The 20524-nt window shown below is 40.2% G+C and overlaps 1 protein-coding gene across 11 annotated transcripts in view; it reads left to right on the forward strand.

Annotated features, from left to right (window-relative positions):
• STARD13 (StAR related lipid transfer domain containing 13) overlaps window positions 1-20524 on the forward strand; it is a 281574-nt gene that overhangs the window by 227474 nt on the left and 33576 nt on the right. For 10 of the 11 annotated variants that reach the window (XM_079322443.1, XM_079322440.1, XM_079322444.1 and 7 more), the window contains 2 exons: window positions 18353-18424; window positions 20421-20502. In XM_079322443.1, coding sequence (XP_079178569.1) covers window positions 18353-18424; window positions 20421-20502 — 154 coding nt within the window. Of the gene's footprint in view, window positions 1-5538; window positions 5683-18352; window positions 18425-20420; window positions 20503-20524 lie in introns of those variants that run through there. The other variant, XM_079322442.1, reaches the window with a different exon arrangement.

Genomic DNA, 20524 nt, shown 5'->3' on the forward strand with positions numbered 1-20524 from the left:
CTGAGAAAAGGGCAGTGATCCCACCACCTGTACAGTTTCAGCCTTTGGTCAAATGCTGTGGTCACTAGTACACATCAACTGAATCAGATTTCCTGGATTTATTCTAAGGAACAACAGTAGGGCAGGATTCCAACCTAAAATCATATGCTTAGTGGGAGGGATTTCAGCTAACATTATCCCTTGGGGTTATGCTGAACTGCTAAATCAGTGCATGGTAAAGTTCCTGTAGTACTGCAAAAGAGCAACTCAGCTTAGAAGTGGTGCAGAGAGGTACATGGAAATTCAGCCAGCCAGGTGGCTTGTGGACACTGCAGCATCCTCCTGGAAATGACCTGTCCATGCTCTCTGAGAACATTTTTCCTGCAAACAGCCTATATGCTAATTTTTTGATACACTCTCAATTTCCACTGTATAATAGCACTAATGACCTTGACAGAAAGCATTTCCTATGGATTAATAACCATTTGAGATTTAATGACCTGAGGCTATGCCTCAGGCCATCAACTCCTTCAAGCTGCTCATTAAATTCTTAGGGTACACAGTCTGCTTCAGTCACTCCTGCTTAAGCATTTTCTCAGTGTCACCTAATAACAATATTCTCCCTGAGGTATTTCCTCTTCAGAGGCCCTAGAAATGTGTTTGTCCTTAAGACTTTTGGGAAAATAATTTATCATTAATTTTTTAGGTGACTTGTGTTTCAAGCCAGAGCATTTACTCAGGCTGTCACTGAGCTTTTGGTGTGAGGAACTCAGTAAAAGTGAGACAGTTAAATTCATAAATTGCACCTTGAAATATAAACTATTTGTTCTAGTTGCTTGCAATCTCATAATATAAATCAAGAGCCATTAGCCTCCTGCATCTAAACACTGGTGGTTCAGCCAAAGGTAACTTATTTGAGAGGTGATTTTGGACAGACTACCACTTCCTAGCAAAGACTGGCTTCATACTAGCTGTAAAAGACACCCCAAATTCAGATCTGTGCAGAAAGAGCAATGTAGAACAGTGCTGCCTATTAGAGGAGAAGTGCTCCAACAGGCCAATTTCTCTCCAATGAAGTCATAAGTCAAAGATGGGGCATTGTCCCATGTTATGGTACATACTTGTGAAGGGTGAACTTGTTTTTCTGTTGAAGATTTTTCATTTAGGGGAACATTCTTCCCATATTCAGATGGCACCAAGCACAATTGGATCTCAGTTAAATCTCTGCTGTGGTGTTACATCGTGTTCCCTGTTTATTTGTGTAAGAGTGTGGCGCAGCGTGCCAAATAGGCATGGCACAAACAAATTGCTATTACAAGCTTCTTCCCAGAGTTTCTAAACTGAGGGAGAAGAAAGTGCTTGGAGAAGGAGGCAATCAACAGCAGTTGTGGGAAACTGATACAGTAAGAGTGGTGCAGAGTGGAATGTCTACAAATCAGTTATATTGTCTTCACATCAATTAGAAGAATCCTCTGGTGAGGCTCTGCCAGGATCATGTTCTCACATTAGTCTCTGTTGTGCACTGAACAATCAGTTCCCTTGTTATGTCTAGGGAGAACTAGGAACAGGGCTCTTAGGGAGCTGGAAGGTGGAGATGCCTACCCATCTGTCTGGGAAGACCTGCCCTCAACCTGACTTTAACTTGGATCCAGCCCTGTGCTTTGAGCTAACATCTTTGTCCAGAGGCAGCCCACACATTTAGGGAAAGAAAAGCATTTTGCTGGCAAATTCTAAAACTTGAAGGTCCTGGGAGTTGTTTATAAGCTTCAGATACTTCATCTTATGAAACGATTAAGAAAACCTGGATACCAAGAATCTCTAGTATTAACTGGATGGGGGGAACCTTGATAATCAGAGCTTAATTCTAGTGAGATATAAATATAACACATATACATATATATGGAATATATACATTGAGATACATATGGAATCCAGCAGGTGAATTGTTCATCAATGAGGCATTGTGGTGATTAGGGGGTGAACAATGTAACTACTTACTTAAGTTGTTTATGTTTCAGATTAGTGGATTTTGAGGTCAGGTAGCTAATTCCATGATATGTTTTGTGTGGGAAATACATGCTGTTTGTGGTAAACACCTACACAGGAATGTTCCTACATAAATCTAAAATCCCATTGCAAACATTGGTACAGATCACTATTGCCACCACTGCAAATGGTGAATACCAGGTGTAAATAAGTGACATTAGGGACCTTAAGTTACCCCATACATTAACAGGATGTTGCTCAAAGAGGAATCTCACTGGGAATGTCTTTAGCTTTATCTGCCTGTGCATCCTGTATTCTCTGAACAGACCATAGAGAAGAATGAGCTCTTTCTGTGCACAAGCCCATTTTACCTCTTTCACACATTAAGAAAAGATAAATATTTTAAAGGAAGTACCTCCTTCTTTCCCTAGCCTTCAGTAGCACTTAGGATTAATAGTTCCAATGCAGTTGCAGATAGGTGAGATGATTTCCATTCTTTATATCCAAAAATGCCCATGTGTGTTAATAAATATTCTGCATGCATGATGGAATGGCTGCTGTGAAGGCAGGTCATCTAGATATTTGAGTCCTATTGAAGGCTGTTTTATAAACCAGCCCCTCTGCTAAAACCATTACTGTTATGTGGACACACTGGTGTGCCACTTCTCCCAGCTCTGCTCCTTCTTGCTGCTGTGGGTTTGAAACAAGCATGCTGCATCCTTCCCATGTAGATTTTAGGTGTAGGAATATACTGCTCTGGTTGGAATTTCCTCTCTAAACTCTATTGAGAATTCAAATGAGAGCCAGATGAGTTTTTTCCTGTTCATTTAGAAGAAAAATGCAAAACATCATGAGAAACTTTAAAACTCCAACACTCCCTGAAAGTCCTCACCACAATAACATTTTCCTGAAAAAAGTGCTTTCCAGTGGGAGTTGAGTTTGCAGGTGATAAGTGTTCATTATGTTTTTCTACACCCCATCAGGAAAGATCAGATTGGTAAACAATGGATGAAGGAAATTCTTTGAAATACATACAACAAATAGGAGCTTTCTAGTCTCAGTTTTGAGGCTACTTTTAGCAGCCTCTAATTGGATTTGGCTTGTAGTTATGGAAAGATTAATGAAAGCCTCAGCTCTCTTCCCAAAATCATTGTCAACCAACGGAGCATCACAGTTATAATTTTCACCTTTTGGCAGTGTTGCCTTCCCTGCACATCCTCTAATGCAGGTAAAGCAGTGACTTCCAGGCTGATTTGTTTGGGTTATTGTTTGTCCTTAAAGATGAAGCTGTACCAGAAAATATGGAACTGTAATTTTCACATTGTACATCAATGTGATTCCTTAGCAATAAGTAATTCACAGCCTAATGCCATGGTCACAGAATACTGTGGATAGTGGGTTTCTAACTAGCATTACAGTGAAAAAAAACACTGCAAAAATGCAAAGCATCAGGTAAAACATTTTGAGAAACTTTAAAACTCCAACTCTCCCTGCCAAGTATAGCCAATCTCCTAAATAAAAAGACCTTTATCATGTCTTCAGTTTAACCAGTGGGTTCAGAGCAACATGTGGGCTCTAAGGTGGTTATTTGATGTCTTTAATTGCCATTTTGATGATATTTCATAGTCAAATTTAATCATCTCCTTTCAAAAATTGAGCCAGGCACTTTTTATGGTAAAATCTGTAGGCGAGGCCATCTTTTGTAGGCAACTGCTTGCTTTCTGCTTCTGTTTCTGTCTGGAGAACAACTTATCTCATCGTACTTCTGGCATATCTGAGGCTACACCCTGCCAAAATCTGAAAGTGAAATAAACCATCAAAAAATGTCAGATTCTTAAAAGTGCAGACCAAGGTCAAGTCTAGAAAAGAAATATGCTTGGAAAAAAGAAGTTTCCTCAAAGCATGCCCAACCAAATTTCAATCTTTGTGTTTATCTGCATATCTGTATGTCATTACTGTAGCTCTGGACAGCCAAAAATGTCTCATGTCCTCAGCACATACTTTCATTCTCCTGGCCTTGAGGGGACCTAAACCCAGGGCAGCCCTGGAATCCTGTGCTTCATGGAGCACATCTGGAGATGGGGAACGGCTGATCCCAGAGGCAGCATAGCAGCTGCCAGGAGCTTCCCTCTGGAGCAGGTCTGAGTGGCTCTGTGCCCCTAGGGACAGCTCCCACCTTGTGAAGGTGACTTCCAAAGGAGGGAGGTGTCCTCACACAGTCCTTCTGGGCAAGGGCAGCTGTTGTTCAGAGACTTCTCCAGGGCCAAATGCAAATTTGGTAAAAACAAATTGAACCTCAGACCCCAAGATTTTGAATAGCAGCCATCTCTCATCTCTTCTTTAAAGAGGGTGTTTTAATGCTTTGCAGAATTACAGTGTGAGGCATGCTGCCTTCCATCTCCTTAATCCTCTGTAAATTTACTTCTAACAGCTACTGCCAAAATACAGTATGGCACTTGCACAGCACATGCTTCTTCAGTGATGAGCACAAAGCAGCTTCTGTTCAGAGGGAATATGTTGCAAGCCCATGAGTGACACATTGTGAGTGTTGAAGATTATGAAACATACTCTGAAACTGAGCAAGCCATAAACACTCAATTTTTCAGAAATAGTCACATTACCTCTGTCATTCTGCTTGGCAAGTGTGTGTGTGTGCAGGTTTGGTGTATCCACGTAGCACACATTGAACAGGCACCAAGTGTAAACCCATGGTGTGCCAGCTGCACTGTGGATTCTAGAGGAAATATTTCAAGTATGCACTTCAGCACTCTTCTCAGTTCTTTTGTAAAAACCCGTGATCTTTATTTGTTTATTTTTACTTTGCTAGCCTCTCTCCTGGACTAAACTGACCTTAAATTATAGCATGGAGTTATATTCATTGATCTCCTGGTGAATGCTCTCTAATTGATCCAGAATCAGGTCATGGCCTAAGGCAACTCCTGACTCTAACTGGGTAATATCTACTGGAAAAGCAAGTGTTTTGTGTCTGTCTATGGGCAGAGGATACTGTAAAATAAGTAAGTTTAGAGATCAGCCAACAGCTGGACTAAATCTTAAGTACCATTTTAAAAAATATTTCCAGTTTAAGAGGCTACCTGTTTGTTAGAGTGGTAAGAGAAGACAAGCTCATGCAAGCTGACTATGTGGCCCTCATGGATTTGGAGCATATTTTGAGTATACTACACACTTCAGCATATGTAGTCTAACGATTTTACTTCCTAAGGAGGGAAGAATATTTTTTCCACTTTTAAACTGAAGTGTAAGTGTTAAGTGATGTGTCTCATTTCCCACTGAAAGTCTAGCTGGGCAAGGGATTAGTCATTTACTTTCCAAATATTTAGCTGCTAGCAGTGTCTAGAGACCAAACCATCTTTGCCCACAGTCAGGCCAGTAATGATTCAGATGAGTGGGAATGTGCTCTCTAGCAGTCAGAGCAAGGGGACTCTATCCATGGGGCAGCAACTGAAGCTATCCAAGTGACTTCCCAACAACCATGGGAAGATTAAGAAATAGTTGAAATTCATCCAGCAAGTTAAAAAGTGACAGGGTCTGTATTTCACTGATATTTGCAGAGCCAACTGTTGTGTATTCCCTCCTGTTATCCAGCAAGAGACACTGACATGAAAACAGGAGTGTTGTGCTGCTTTGGTAGCTTTGGTGTCTCCTGACAGGTACCCCACAGATCCACTCTCTGGCACCATCAGGGAGCAAGCACTGGTAGGTCTCCAGCTTTGCTGTTGCCTTCTTCCAGGCTAATGTACGGAACATAGCTGAAGGCCAGAGTCCAGCTTTGTACAGTGATAACTGCAAACATCTAACTTGTCTAAGCTCTTTCATGCTATTTGATAAAAGAGCAATTTATGTCTTTCCTCTTGTAGCTAAAAGTAACAGGAAAGAAGTGTAGAGTGTTGTTAGTCCTGGGTGGTGTGCTAATTAGTTCTTTGCTAACTCTGCTTCATTGCTGGCAATGGTTATTGTCAAGTAATTACAGGGCTCCTATGAATCTGGCTCCATTTGCTCTGCAGTGTAACAAGGGTAAGGAAGTGGGAAGTGTCAGTACTATGGGTACCCAGTGTTACTTCTGCCATAGCAGAATTTCCTGTTATAGGAAACAGTTATTTTGTACAATGGCTTATTAGATGGAAACAGACATAGGTGAGCTGCAGACTGGAAAATCAGTGTTTTTGCAACATCCAAAGACTGTTCTGTACTTGGAGGAGCACATAAAACCCCCTCAGCCTTCTATTTAAAAATGTATGGAAAGGAAACTAAAGACTTCAGCCAAAAGGCTAAAAATAATAACTATACTATCATAGCCAAGTTGTCTGTTCCTTCTTTCCTCCAGTATGAATGAATAACTGTTTATGTACAACTATCATGTAAGAATTGTTTTAGCCAGTTTTCTGTGCATTGCTCTGTACCATATGGAATGCAGCTTGTAAAGGGGAATGAACAAAAATAATCTAATTATTTGGGTGAAGAAAAGTTTACTAGTTCACATACCCAAAATATTTGAGTTCATTGGTAAAACTGTTGTCTCTATCATCCCTCTCATTGTTCAAAAAACATTTAGATGTGTATGTGCTGGAGTGCACAAAAAATGTCTGCAGCCACCTGGTAGTAGAGGACAGGACTGGGTAATCATAATCCAGTGTGCCTGAGGAGGTAAATGAGAGTTAAATGCTTTTAACATCTTTGAAAATCTGCACCCTACCAGTTCAGAAATTTAAATACCCTTAAAATTCTGGCTTTGGATATTGAAAGTTATCTGTATCTATTCCGTAAAATTATATAAAATTTCCACCACATGATGGAAACTGAACAGTGTCTGAGCAGTAGCTCTGCTGCTCTCCAAAAAAGAACCTTAATTTGACTTTCCCACGTTAATACTGTTTACATGTTGGAGAAAAGTGTTTGAAAGGCACTTCTGCAAAAATGAGTGCTTTTGTGAAAACAGAGTGAGGAAAGATGTTCTTTTTTTAGTAGGTGAGTAATTGTTTCCTTTAATCTCTTTGTTTTTTCTCATGACTCTACAAAGATCAGAACAGAGCCATGTAATTAGTGGCTCTGGACTAGATCATGCTGAAACACACACTGGTGTGACTCCACTGTTCTTACAGCACTGCATAAAGCAAAGGGTAAAATTTAGTTCACAATAACATCTTTCCATAAGCATATGTTATTTCTTTCATCACTGAAATAATTTTAAAAATTAGTGGAACCATCAAACAATGGAGGTCATCTGGCCCAACCCCTGCCCAGGGCAGAGCCAGCTTATCACATCACATCTGGCATTGACACAGAATCAATCCAGCTCCAAAAAGGAAGGTAGATCAAGTTCAGAATGTCCAATAAAAGAAAATAACAATTTGTGCTGAGTATTACTGAATTTTCATTTCTTCATAGAGTCATAAAAAAAGTCATGGTAGCTTTCCTTAGCAATGTTCATGCAGAAAATAGCAGCTGGAATAAAGCATTAAATAGACATGGGTGCTTGATCCTCTCACAAATAATCACAATAAAACAGCAGTTACCCACAAATGAAGCTAACCTTCATTTTATAAATGATTTTTCCCTACAGTCTCGAGGCATAATGAAATGTTAATCATATTGATATATTTCAAAGGCAACAATAGTGTTATGGTTGTGAATAAGAAAAAGACATCTGTGTTTGTAGGTACAGGTCTTGCCTGTACTTTCAGGATAATGTCAGCCCACCTGCTCGTGGATTTTAAGTAGATGACAGTTTCTTATAAACTGTCACCATCTGCTGTTTAGGGTTCTTCTTTCTCTTAAGAAATGCACAGGACATCTTTCTCCATAGGACCTTGCATGAAAAGAGGTAATAAGGAAACAGTGGGATCTAAAGACAAATCTGCCTGTAGTGTTAATCAGCTGGTAACAGCAGATAACACTGATAACACCAGGTGAGAGCTCAGCACTTTGCATTGCTGAGCAAGACATGGATTTGGACCTCAGTTTTGAATATTTGAACTCTGCTGTATGTGCCGTGTTTTATCAATGTTCCTTGCACTACAAATTACTCATCTCACACAGAACTGCAAGAGAAAGTGTTTTAATCTTAATTTGTGGTAAACAAGAACTGTGAAGTCATTTTTATTAATACATCAAAGTATTATCTCCAAGGGGATTTACTTTCATATTAATGTTCAGTGTTTAATATAAATTCACAGCATGAAGACCACCTCGGATGGGTAGAGTTTCTCTGATGTATCTCTGATTGCCCATATGTAATTTGAACATCTACAGGACATGAAGGGCATAATCAAAGAATAATTAATATGTTGATAAGGAATTACGTTTTGTTCTACTTATCTGCATAATTCAGAGAGAAAGTTTATGATGACAACATCTATCTTTTGGGATATTGTTTACATTCTCACTCACATTATAACATGGAGCATTCTTCTGCATTCCATAGTGTCTTTCATCTTCCAAGCTCCAATTACTGTCTGACCAATTAACTTCAGTACTGCACACATGCAAACCACGTTAGGTATTGTGGAAAATCTAAGCAAGGCATGGAAGTCTGAAACTTGACATTCAGTTTAGGATACTGAGCTTGAAAACACTGACTTCCAGAGACATTAAATCTTTGTATTTCATTTGAGTTATGAATACACATGAGAGTCAAAACTAATGGTCAGGCCAGCACTACATCCTCTTGGGAGCCCTCTGAATGTCAGGGCACTCCAGAGACATCTTGTATGCTGCTTGAGTTCAGGCTGTCTGGAAGTCTCCCTAGCCTTGTAAGAGACGACTTTTTCAAAACCTTGCAAGGACAGAGAGTAGCTGCAAGCTATATGTAGTGGGCTCCATCTGCTGCATCCAAATTCAAACCAGATCTCAAGGGCAAAGCAGCAGACAAAACACCTTGGGCACTTTATGTGCAGTGAAGAAACATACCTTGTATACAGGTTGAAGAATTTACTGCTCTAGTGATTAAAGTATTAGCAATCTAATAAAAGAGTTGGTCCAGCCACAAAGATAACAACACTTATAATTCCAAGTATAAAGTTGTGGCAAGTTTCCAGTAGGGTCACAATTGGAATTGATACATATGTACTATCTATTAGCTGTTCCTCTCCTTGGTGTTATTCTTGCCCTTGTGTGACTTTCTGGGTTCAAAAATCAATAGTGCTAGTTTTGTTCAAGATGAAAAGAGGTGTAAAGGAGCTTACAGCAAGTCTTCATCTGCAATCCTTCACTAAGGACAGTAAGATGTTGCTGATGGAGATATCTTACACTTTTTGGTCAGTTCAGGGTTATTTTTCCACACTTCTTGAGACAGTCAATCACTGAATGGTTGAGGTAGGAAAGCACATCTGGAGGTCATCTTGTCCAACCCAATTGCTCAAGCAAGGCCACCAAGCCATAGCCAGCTATGTCCAGGTGGCTTTTGAATATCTCCAGGGATAAAGCCTCTACCAGATCCCTGAGGAGAATGTACCAGTGCTTGGTTACCCTTTCAGGGAAAAAGTGTTTCATGGTGTACAGAGCCTCCTGTGTGTCAGTGTGTGCCCATTGGCTGTCACTGGGTGCCACTGAGAACATCCTGGCCCTACCCTCTTTGCACCCTCCCTTCAGACATTTATACTTACACATGAAGTTCCACTGAGGCTTCTCTTTCCCAGGCTGAAGTTGCAGCTCTCTCAGCCTTTTTTCATCTCTCAGGTGCTCCAAGCCCTTAATCATCTTCACTGCCCTGTTTTGGACTCACCCCATTAAATTTCTATTTTCCTTCTACTGGGGAACCCATAACTGGACCCAGCACACCAAATGTGGCCTCACAAGGTCAGAAGAGGGGAAGAATCACCTCTCTTCACCTGCTGTCACCCCTCCTAGTGCAGCCCAGCCTGCTGTCAGCCTTCCTTGGCAGAAGGGCACATGGCTGCTGCATGTTCTGTTGGTGTCCACCAGGCATCCAGGTTGTCTTCTGCAAAGCTACTTTGTAGTCTTTGGGCTCTTCATTCTTCAACAATAGTGATTCAGTAGAAGACAATTGACAAGAATATATAACAGAAATATACAGCATGAATGGGTACATATAGCTGCAGTTTCACTGATTACTTATTAATAATGTCTGTAGGTATTGGACTAGCAATGGTACAATGCAAAAATCACTTTATAACACATTCAGGGAGCCAGAAGTTTTCTAAATACCAGCTGGACTCAACATTTTCCTTTTCAATGTGAGCTCAGCAGCTATTCCAATATTCAGGCCACTCTTTGGTCCATAATACATGGAAGTTTAGATGCTGCCTAGATCTCTTTGCTTGGGAACCCAAAGGCAGAAACTCATAAAAGAAGAGTCTGTTTTCAAAATTTGTCCCATAGTGACTCTAGGAGTCACCAGAAGTTTTTTAATAGATCCCAGGGGATGGGATTGTTACCTCTTCTCTACCTATTTGATAGTGTTTCTTCCACATTAAAAATACTATATACTTTATATTAGAGTCTTTAAAGACTTAACATTTTCCAGGCCATTATCCAAATACATTTTTCAGTGGGCATATAGTACTAATGTGTAAGAGCTCTGTTAATTCTCAAGTCAGCAGTTCTCAGCTCCTGAATGACAGGCCAAATAGGTGGGATGGGCAGTGTGGTACTGAAGAATGGATGGGTGGTACTCTGTCTTCTAAATTTATACAAAGCCAAGACTCATGGGGGCTGTCAGAAGGCAAGAAAAGGAATATAAATCCTAATGGGGAAGAAGAAGGATATTAAGGGAACCAAGTTCTTAATCACTTTTATACATTAGCAATACCAGGATATTTTTCTCGAGACTAAAGGGAGGAGAGTCTAATGTCCTTGTCACCTCCCTCTCTTTATATATATATATATATATATATATATATATATATAATGCATAATTTATTCTATCTCATAAATCCTGCTAGTGGTTTCAGCTGGATAAAGTATTCTCCTTGTTTCTTGTCATAAACTGCTGCAGCATTCTTTTGTGCAGCTGCTGCATTTCATTCTAATGCAGCTGCATTTTACTCATGGATGAAGTGATCCATATACATAACTTTCTCTTTGGTTTTTATAACCATTTAAAGTGATTCAAGATGAGATGTAGGTTGCAAGGTATTGTTGTATTAGTGTAATCACAAAGTGCTGCATTGTACAAATCACTTGTAAGCTAAGAAGAAAAGTGGTTTCAAAGTGATACTTGAAGATAGAGATATTTTTGGTTAGGAGGGATTTAAAATCATATTTCAGGAATTTGAAAGGAATATGGCAAAAACTGGGAAAGTAGTGTGGAGTAAGGTTGTATAAACTGAGTGGGCATGTGGGACAGTAGGTAGCAAAGATGTCAGAGAAATGAATGACAGAAAGTTAGTTTAAAGTGATTTCAGAATGGAAGAATGGAGAGGAAAGGACAAAAGGAAACCAGCAATAAATAAGAATTATGATGGTGATAAGGAGCAACCCAAAATCTCAAGTGTATGCTCAAAGAAGACCTGAATATCTTGTTTTTTATCACATTACTGGACCATATAACAAGGATGATAATTTCAGGATTGGTTGGGTCTGTTAAACACCTTTGCAGTGTTAATGTTATGTCTGAAACTCTCAAATGTTTAAACCCCTTGCCATCCAAATCTCATTGCATTCTTATGTTTGGATGCCTGACAGTGCCTGCACCCTGTTACCAGAAGGAGTTCCTTGGAAATCTATAAAATAGAGGAACTCCTCAGGGAGTCGATTTTATGCTAGACTTTCAGGAACAGTGATGGCTGCCTGATAGAGTGGCTAATTTCTCTGAAGTGAGAGTCCCTCAGGACATTTCCTACTCCTAAGGTCTTTACTGTGTCCCTGCATGCCTGCTGACTTGGTGTGCTGGTCCCTGCAAGTCACCTCTCAGCTTAAAGAGCATGTGGAATGAAGGACATTGCACAAAGATCTCTTCTGCACTGCAAACTCTGATCTCCCTCTTGCTGTTTGCACAAGCACCTTCTTGTGATTTGCATGAGGAAACCCACTGTGTTGTACACCTAGCTCTGATGATACCTAGATGTAAAAAATACTAATGCAGACATTGCTCCCAGACCTGTTGAGTTTTGTGCTTGATGAACCTGCTACAAATGCCAGATCTACCAGTTTTACCAGTATCCCATTACTTTGGGAAAGGAATTCAGCATAATCTATTCACCCAAGTGGGACATAGCTTCCTAACTCCTTGCTGGAATAACACACCTTTTTTCCTTGGGAAATGCAGCCTTGCTGAGGATAAAAGGCTGGTGAGAAGTTTCCCAGCTGGGCTGTGCAGAATTTGGTTGCAGTAGAGAACCAAAAAAATGTTGTAATCATTGGAAGAAGCATTTTATACTATCCCAGGCTATGCCTGAGTAAGAGAAGTGCCAGCAGCTCAGAAGAAAAAACTGTATAAGCTGATCATCTAACCAGGAAAAAACCTTTTCATAGCACTCTTTAGCTTGGTTTCATTTATTCATTCTGGAGAATTCTATTCCAAATCTGTGGTTATAGCAGTGAGTAGACAGATAAGATTCCAACTCCAACTTGTCTCTTGATACCAGTGTCCTGTGGCAATATCAGTTCAGATTGCCTTCATTCTTTTTTATTCTTTATTTTTTATTAATCTCCCTGCCTTGTGCTGTGTGTAGAGTGAATAGTAGTTCTCAATTTCCTATTTTTGTATTACCCCTGATTTTATACCCTTTTAGCATAACCCTTCTTTATTCATCTGGTCTCCAAGGTAAACAGTCACACTCTTTTAATCTCTCAGCATACAAGATTTATTTATTTTTCATGTCCATAAATAATCAAGCTTCTCACTTTCAACTTTTCTAAGAAGTCAGAGCATGAATGGACATCATTTGACTATTATTCACCAAGGGTAAAGAATTACACATAAAGGAACTGCTCATGAAAGATCTTTTTCTATTGACATTTAAATACTATTTAGCCACAGTAGTTTAAAAGGTCCATATTTTATTGCAATATTACTAGTACCACAATATTCCACAAAAGGTTTAGGACTATTAAAATAACACTTTGACAGTTTTATTTTCCCCTTCCTTGCAAAACATAACCTTGTCTCTAGCACTAATTATATGGCATGATATAAAATAATTTGAATGAAATTCTACTTTTGAAAACCTTATTATCAGAATTTATTGATGACTATAAACCATAGTGCAGTAAAACACATAAATTTATTGTATGCTTATGGTTTATTTTATTTATTATGTATTATGCTATAAATGGTAATTTTACAGCTGCATGGTACAATTGCTGTTGCATTATTATTGGAATTATTCTGGAAAACTCCTACAGAGTGGATTGGGATGGGATAAACCATCAGACCTCTAAGTAAAACCATGAAAGGTTACTGAAAATTGTAACTGTCTTTATTAAATTGCATGGGGATTTTTCCTTAGGGAATCTGACAAGTTTAATTTTTCCATGCTCTACACCAATGGCTTGCACTAGTGAAAATGGATGATAATACAGTAATTAAGGTATTAACCTACTCCTTGCAAGCTGTAAATCATGGAGTCATAAAACCACAGAACAGCTGGAAGGGACCTTAAGATTACAAACCCCCTGCAGTGGACAGGGACACCTTTCACTATACCAGGTTGTTCACATGTGAGCTCTTGTTTTACTGTGAATTTCCCATGTGAGTTGAAATGTCATCTTTTCTCATATGTACAAATATATTCTCTCCAGTTTAATACCCTTACACCCTACTGTAATTCCTGAGCTCTGAAGAGGCTTTGCAAATGCAATAGTGTTACATCATAGCTCAGGGATGGTAGAATGGTGCATTTCAGTATCAGAAATTTGGAATTTGGATTGTCCAGACTAGATTTCTAAGGGTAACTGAGGAGTGGCAAACCCCATTTTTATAGCCAGATAAATCAGGCATCTAATTCCCATCAACCTTACCTCTAACCTGCTTATGTGCTTTAAATCCCCATCTGTAAAATAAGAGGAGTAACATAGATAAACATCCTAAAGATTGTGAGATATAGGGCCAGGAGAGTAATGGCAGCCATTGCATTATCTCAGACTGAGCTGCAAGAAGAAGCTGAAACATGCAAGAGCTGTTCTCATACATCTTCAGCCTGAGCTGAACTTTTCTAAAGAACCCATCTTCCCTCATGAGCACTCTTCTGGGAAGTCATCAGGGTGGTGAAATTGCTTGTTGGTGACTTGACAGGTTTATGGGGCACAAGGGATGCATCAGGACCTGTGAGAAAAGGCTGTCTCAGTGTCTACAGGTGCCTGGAGCATGCCTCAGGTCTAAGACACCATCCGTGCTTCCTCCCCAGGAGTGTTCTCTGGTTTACCTTTCATAGAAGTCTCCAGCAATTCCTGAGAGTTAAAAGGCATTGTGCAACCTTGGGCTGAGCTGTGCCTCCAAACTGACCCTAGAATGCCAGGTAGATTTTGTTCTGGAAGATGTAGCACAAACTCATCCCAACAGTTTTTCTCCTCTTGCAGGAAAGAGTAAGACAAGGACCAAAAGTTGATGAAACCTTTGGTTAGTAACACCAGAATAACCACTTGCTTACTGGTGTGGCTCCACAGTAAAATGCACTTCTTTCCAATTTCTTGTTTAATCACTTTGTCTAACATTCCCAGATATTTTGTCTGAATCTAGTAAATTAGATTTAAGTGGTGGGCAATACAAGGGGAGTACTAAAGTGAACATTAACAGTGATTTGTTACAGAAGATGAACAATAAAGGTTATCACATAAAGTTGACATAAACACAATAGATGGGGTAATTATGTATCTTATTTATTCTAGTTGCTAAATCTTTCACTGCGTTGTGCAAAGGGACATCTGCATTTTAAATAAAAATTTAGTTTAAAAAATAAAAAAAAAAAATCAACGCCAAAACAGAAGATAGAAAAGAGAGGGACAAGAAAGGCAGAAATAAGATAAAATACTGATATCTAGACAGGAAAAGGGAAAGGACTATAGTAACTAGGTCTTAGCATTGATATTTGTAGGCGGTGAGGAGATTCCAAGCCAGAAAATTAATTTATTTACATGAGTTTCTCTTGACAGAGCTTTTCTCCAAACAACTTTTTATACAGTTCTCCTGTGTTCTTCGGTCTGGCTTTCTTGGGCTTGTTAAAATGCAGCTAACAGAACCCTTAGAGGATTTGGGTCAGTTTGCTAATCCAACAGCAGACCATTCCCACTTTTGGAGGGTTAGTTTTCCACCCTCCAAGCTTAGGGGGTTGATCTGAAGGTTGAGCTGGTGTGGCATGAAGGGAAACAGGCATTGGATAGGCAGGGCAAGGATGTCCCCTTGGGTGACAGCTGGCTGCCAGACTGTTTGTCTGGTGTTGAGCAGAAACAACGTGTTTTGTGGAGAATCGGAGAAAGTGTTGGAAGAGCAGGAGAGATGGCAAACAACTGTGTCCATTTCAGCCCCAGAACAGCCAGAGCCATCCACATGGTTTGTGGGAGATAAGCTCAAATCTGTTTAATATTAGAGATGGACTCAAAGACAAGACCCAGCTGTGCTCTGAATGAACCTCTCTTCTCATTTTGCTCTGAATTATAACTCCCTACTTGTAAAAAAATGAAGTGGAAAATAGAAATTTGTTTTCTTCCGAGCTTCAATTAGAAACTGAAAAAAAACTCCTTAGAATTAAAGTCCTGTGAGATGTACTGACAGTTGTCAATATTTTGGACTGAATTATTATCTAGCCTTAATAATTAATGATTGTTAACTGCTGCCCAAGCAGATGGAAAGGAGTAGACAAATTATCACTATTTTTTTCCCAGCTGAGACAACACTGTCAAAAGTATTTCTACCACCCTTCATTGACACCTCCACTGGAGTCTTTTTGGTGCTGCACATCTCTACCCAAAGAAATCTTCACTAATGTTTCACTCCAAAGTAAAAAAAAGCAAGTATTAGGATGTGGGCACAAAAAGAGAAGGTTAAACTTAGCATGCCAAAATATTGTTCAAACATTGCAGTGTGCAGTAATAAAAGCATTCATGTTGCATTCTGAACTATAACTTGGGTTAAATGCCTAGGGCAAAATAATAGAAATTACCTTTGATATCTGCTGAGGAGTGAATCCTTTGTTTGGTGCCTTTTCACCTAAATTGTAGTAGGGACCAAAAGGGGAATGACTGAAACAAGTGCCCTTAGCCAGTGGGAACAAACTTGTATGAACAAAGTAATGGTTCGGGTGCCAGCAGCCTGGTGCACTTCTCTCCTCCTGCTGTCCCCTGAATAGGACCAGAAAGAGAGATATGGGAAGGAACTGGGAACTGACACATGTCTTGAGACCCAATATCCTGGGAGCTTAGCAAATCTTACTCAAGGCTGAGGTAGTCATTCAGAAAATGAGAATACGCCCCAGAAATGCCTTCATGGAGGATATAGAGTCAAAGTTGTGGAGACAGAAGTTAATCAGTCAATGATATTTTACTGGACACAGTGTGTTGCAAACAACCTCACCAAAAAAAAAAGTAAGAAAACAAACAAAAAAGCACCACAAACAAAACTAAAAACAAAACTTCAGAAAAGATTGAGATCTACTTTCTTGGTTATTCCCTATAATTACTCACCCATTGCAACCTGAGATTTTTTAGATCTCATTTGGGCTGCAGGAATATTTCTCAGCAAGCTGTTCTGAGCAGCCAACTGCAAAAAAACATTGAAATATGATAAGCATATAAGAGCATTAAATGGTAGCATTCTCCATCACCCACAGCCTCTGTCAGTTGTGTTTCCAGGCCAGATGAAGCTAGAATGTACGTACAGCTGTTCTGAGCTGTAAAATACATTTTGAAATGGGATTGATTTGTCTGTGTTTCATGAGATTGAATTAAGCAAAAGAAAAAAGTATAAAGACTTGTCTTTTTTCCAAGCATTTAATAGAAATAGTCTAACTGGAACATAATAGGGATGTGCTTTCAGCACACAGATGTGCTGTAGTGAGAGCCACGTTTTATGTAAGCTGCTTATTCTTTTGTGCAGTGTCAAGAACTGAATGTACTTTCATACTCCGTTTTTTGGCCTTGACATGAACTGATGTCAAAGCAAATGAAGACCTTGTGGTAAATCCTTTTCAGCATGCTAATGATTGTGATCATTGTGGAGCTGTTCCTGGCTGTCTAATCGTCTTTGGGAAATTGAGCTTTTGATACGTAGACCCTGTATTCTGAATTTTGATTTCTACTACAAAATTTGCTGGTGTGATTCATTATTTAGGGGATCAGAAAGGTGTGTGGGTCACATACTGCAGAGTATATTCAAAGCAGATTTTATAGTGAGCTTCAGTGGGTAAAGTCATTAAGGGTATGATGAGTGATCTGAACAGAATTACATGGGCAAAAGTTCACGCCAGCATCTCTTACCTATAAAAATGCATTTTAGTGGAAAACTGATTTACAAGTGGATTTTTTTCCCACCCAAGGCAAAATATGCAGAAGAGCAACTGAGCCAGATCATAGTTTCCCAGTTCCATTGTTTGCTTTATAGTTAGAGTTTTGTATTATGGCTTTCTAGATTTTACAGCCACAGATGTGCCAAAACCCCTGACTGGTTCATTCAGGTTGATTAATAAGCTACATAAAATGTCTGCTTTCTTCAACACCTGCATGCTCTGTTCATTGTGCTTTGCAAATGTAAGAGGTACAGGTATGTTCTTTGACTTTGGTCCTGTAAACCAAAGCTGTTCAAGTGGTAGATCCTGATCTAGGTTTAGGCAGCAGAGAGATGTTTCCCAGGTTTCCCCTGAAACCCACATTAGTGTGGATGAGCCTGTTCTCAGTTGTTCCCCCAGCTGGTCTGTAGGCAGTGCAGATGCTGGGCAGAGCTGGTCCCAGCACACTGTTTTCCAGGATATGAGCCCATGGAGCTTGGGAAAAATAGAGGTGCCCTTGCAATTGTCTCTTCAGTATCATGACACCTGCACTGGGGTTTTCCTGGCAGAGCTTTTCATGGTTTTCACATGGCATTCTGCTCCACGAGAAATGTCAGAACAGGAAAGAATGCAGTGCCTGCTCCATGTCACCTCATTTTCACCCTGCTCCATCTTCACCTCTTGCCAGCAACTTACCCTTGGGGAAGAGTAGATCACAGAGCCACAAAGCTGGCTGAGCAACTCCTGCTGCAAGGAGATGGTTAACACTTCATCCCAGCCACCAAGAGTCTTTGTGCACCCCGGAGTCCTGTGGGGATGGGCAGATTTCTTAGAAGGACTCTCTTCTCATGCTATAAATTGTGCTTCAGAGTGATGACAGCAGCAAATATATCCTACTAAATTTCTTTGTTATTTCTTTGCAATTGAAAGAACTTCCAATTCAAAATAACAAAGTGTGAACTTTTTTCTCTTTCCTCTTTTTTACTCAGAAATCGAAGCGAAGGAAGCGTGTGACTGGTTACGTGCAGCTGGATTTCCCCAATATGCTCAGTTCTATGAGGGTAAGTAGGTTTTTCTCTTCTTTGTGTGGTTCTGAAAGTGCACTGGGCCCTTGCCAGGAGAGTTTGCAGTCGGCCAACTCCACATTTGACTGAGTTATGGCCATGGCTGGATGCTTCACAAAGCCTCAGCTGCTGGAGTCATACCAGTGCGTAAAGAAAAGTAGGATTCTTACCCTCGTAGCCATGGGAAGTTAAAAAAGAAAAAGAGGGACATAGCTTGTGTAAACCTCAAAGGTTAGCAAAAACAGCTATAGAATATCTAAAAACATGAGTCTGTTTTCTAAAAGCTTTCTGGACTGTGCCTGAAATAAAACACTAGAAGTTATTGAAAATATCAATCATGCCAAAAGTAAGACTGAAAACTCTGCAGTTACCAAAAATGAGTAATCTGAGTTGCACTTCACATTTGCAAAGTGAGAAAGCTGACAGTTCAGTGCTAACTCAGTGCAAATGGTAGAAGGTCCATGCCCAGGGAAGCAGTGTCCCTGAGGGCAGGGCGAGTGATTGCACTGTGCTGTGCTCAGTAGAAGTCTGGGGACAGGAGCTGGATTTTCCTCTCTCCCCAGCTCAATGCTGAGAGGGAAACTGTGGCTGAGCCCCATTTTTCTCAAAATGCATGTTCTCCCTTCTGGAGACATGGAGCCAGCTCAGGCCCACTCAGGCTTATTAGCCAAAAGGCAGCTCTGCCAAACACCACTGGACACCTTCCAGGGTCAGCATGAGTCTGGAGGCAGCACAGATCCATGGAATGAGGGCCAAGGAGCCTCCTGGGTTGGAGCCAAGTCTGCAGGGAGTCAGCTCAGATGCCATCGTGTAGGGCTGAGGATGGCAGGGAGTGGGATGCTGAGGATCCTCCCATGGCCAGCTGAGTTCCATCAGGGCTCAGGTGCTGGGTCCTGTTGGGCTGCTCAGGTGCCTGGGGACAGGAGAACCATTCAAAGATGCTCAGGTGGCTCCACAGGAAGCAGGCAGACTGTTAAATCCAGCAAGGAACTAAGACTAATAAGCCTGCCAGACCAAAACTGACACAAATGTGTATCTACCACAGTCCCTGGGTTGCCAGTAGTACTTTTGTGCCTGCTTGTATTTGGAGTATGTCAGATACTGACTCCACCAGACAAAGGAGCACCTGTTGCCTGCTTAACTCAAAGGGGTGTTCTCTCCAAAAAAACAACCTGTGCTGGGCTCCAGCAGTTCCCGTGCAGTCAAAATGTGCTCTAGACAGTCTGTGTTTCCAAAAACAAGGTGATTTTCTCAGGCATCTATTATGTCAGTGTTTAGCAGCAGTGTCTGAAAATGCTGGCTGAAGTTCCTGTATCCCAGCATCCTGCTGAGGTACCTAAGCATGGCAGGGAAGTCTGGAGAGCAGCCACAGCACTGGAACCTGTCCCACTGTTAGAGAGTTGTGTCTCTTTTCATTACAAATGTCAGCTTCCAGCATACTATTCTGCCTTTTTAGCTAATATTGGGGGTTATAATTCTGTTTTGGTGGTTTTTATGGGGTTTTTTTCTGTCTGTTATTTGAGTAACTGTCTGAAATCATCATTATTTGGATCTGTTTTAAAAACAAAAAGCACAGAATATTTCTGGGGCTTGGGCAACGTCTGTCTAGCAAATAACTCATTAAGTCACTGTAATGAGAAGAGAAAACCTTGTTGCTCATGTAGATGAAGTGTGGGGTAATTCCCTGATCTCATCCATTTGTGCAAGATGCTATAATGAACAGCTAACAGTTAAGTATTTTTTAAAGCCAAAAATGAAATTATTTTGCTGTCACCTTAATACACTGGATGTTCAGCTATAGCTTTAACAGAAAAAAAAAAATCCAATATGGTGTTGGAAAGGGTCACAGATACAGCTGGAAGGGAACCAGAGCTGAGTGAAATTGGTCATACTAGATTTCAGTGAGCAAGCAATTGCAAAGCAATTTAGATATAGAAATGTATTTTCATTTGAGTAGCAAGCAGTCATCTTAATATTGTGTCTCCTTTTACAGACTCCCGGTTTCCCATTGACATTGCTGCAGTAAAGAAAGATCATGATTTTCTTGACAAGGACCTTGTAGAACCTCTTTGCAGGTAAATAACATTCAAAGTTTAT

This window comes from Erithacus rubecula (genome assembly GCF_903797595.1).
Source record: "Erithacus rubecula genome assembly, chromosome: 1".
NCBI classification, from domain to species: Eukaryota; Metazoa; Chordata; class Aves; order Passeriformes; family Muscicapidae; genus Erithacus; species Erithacus rubecula.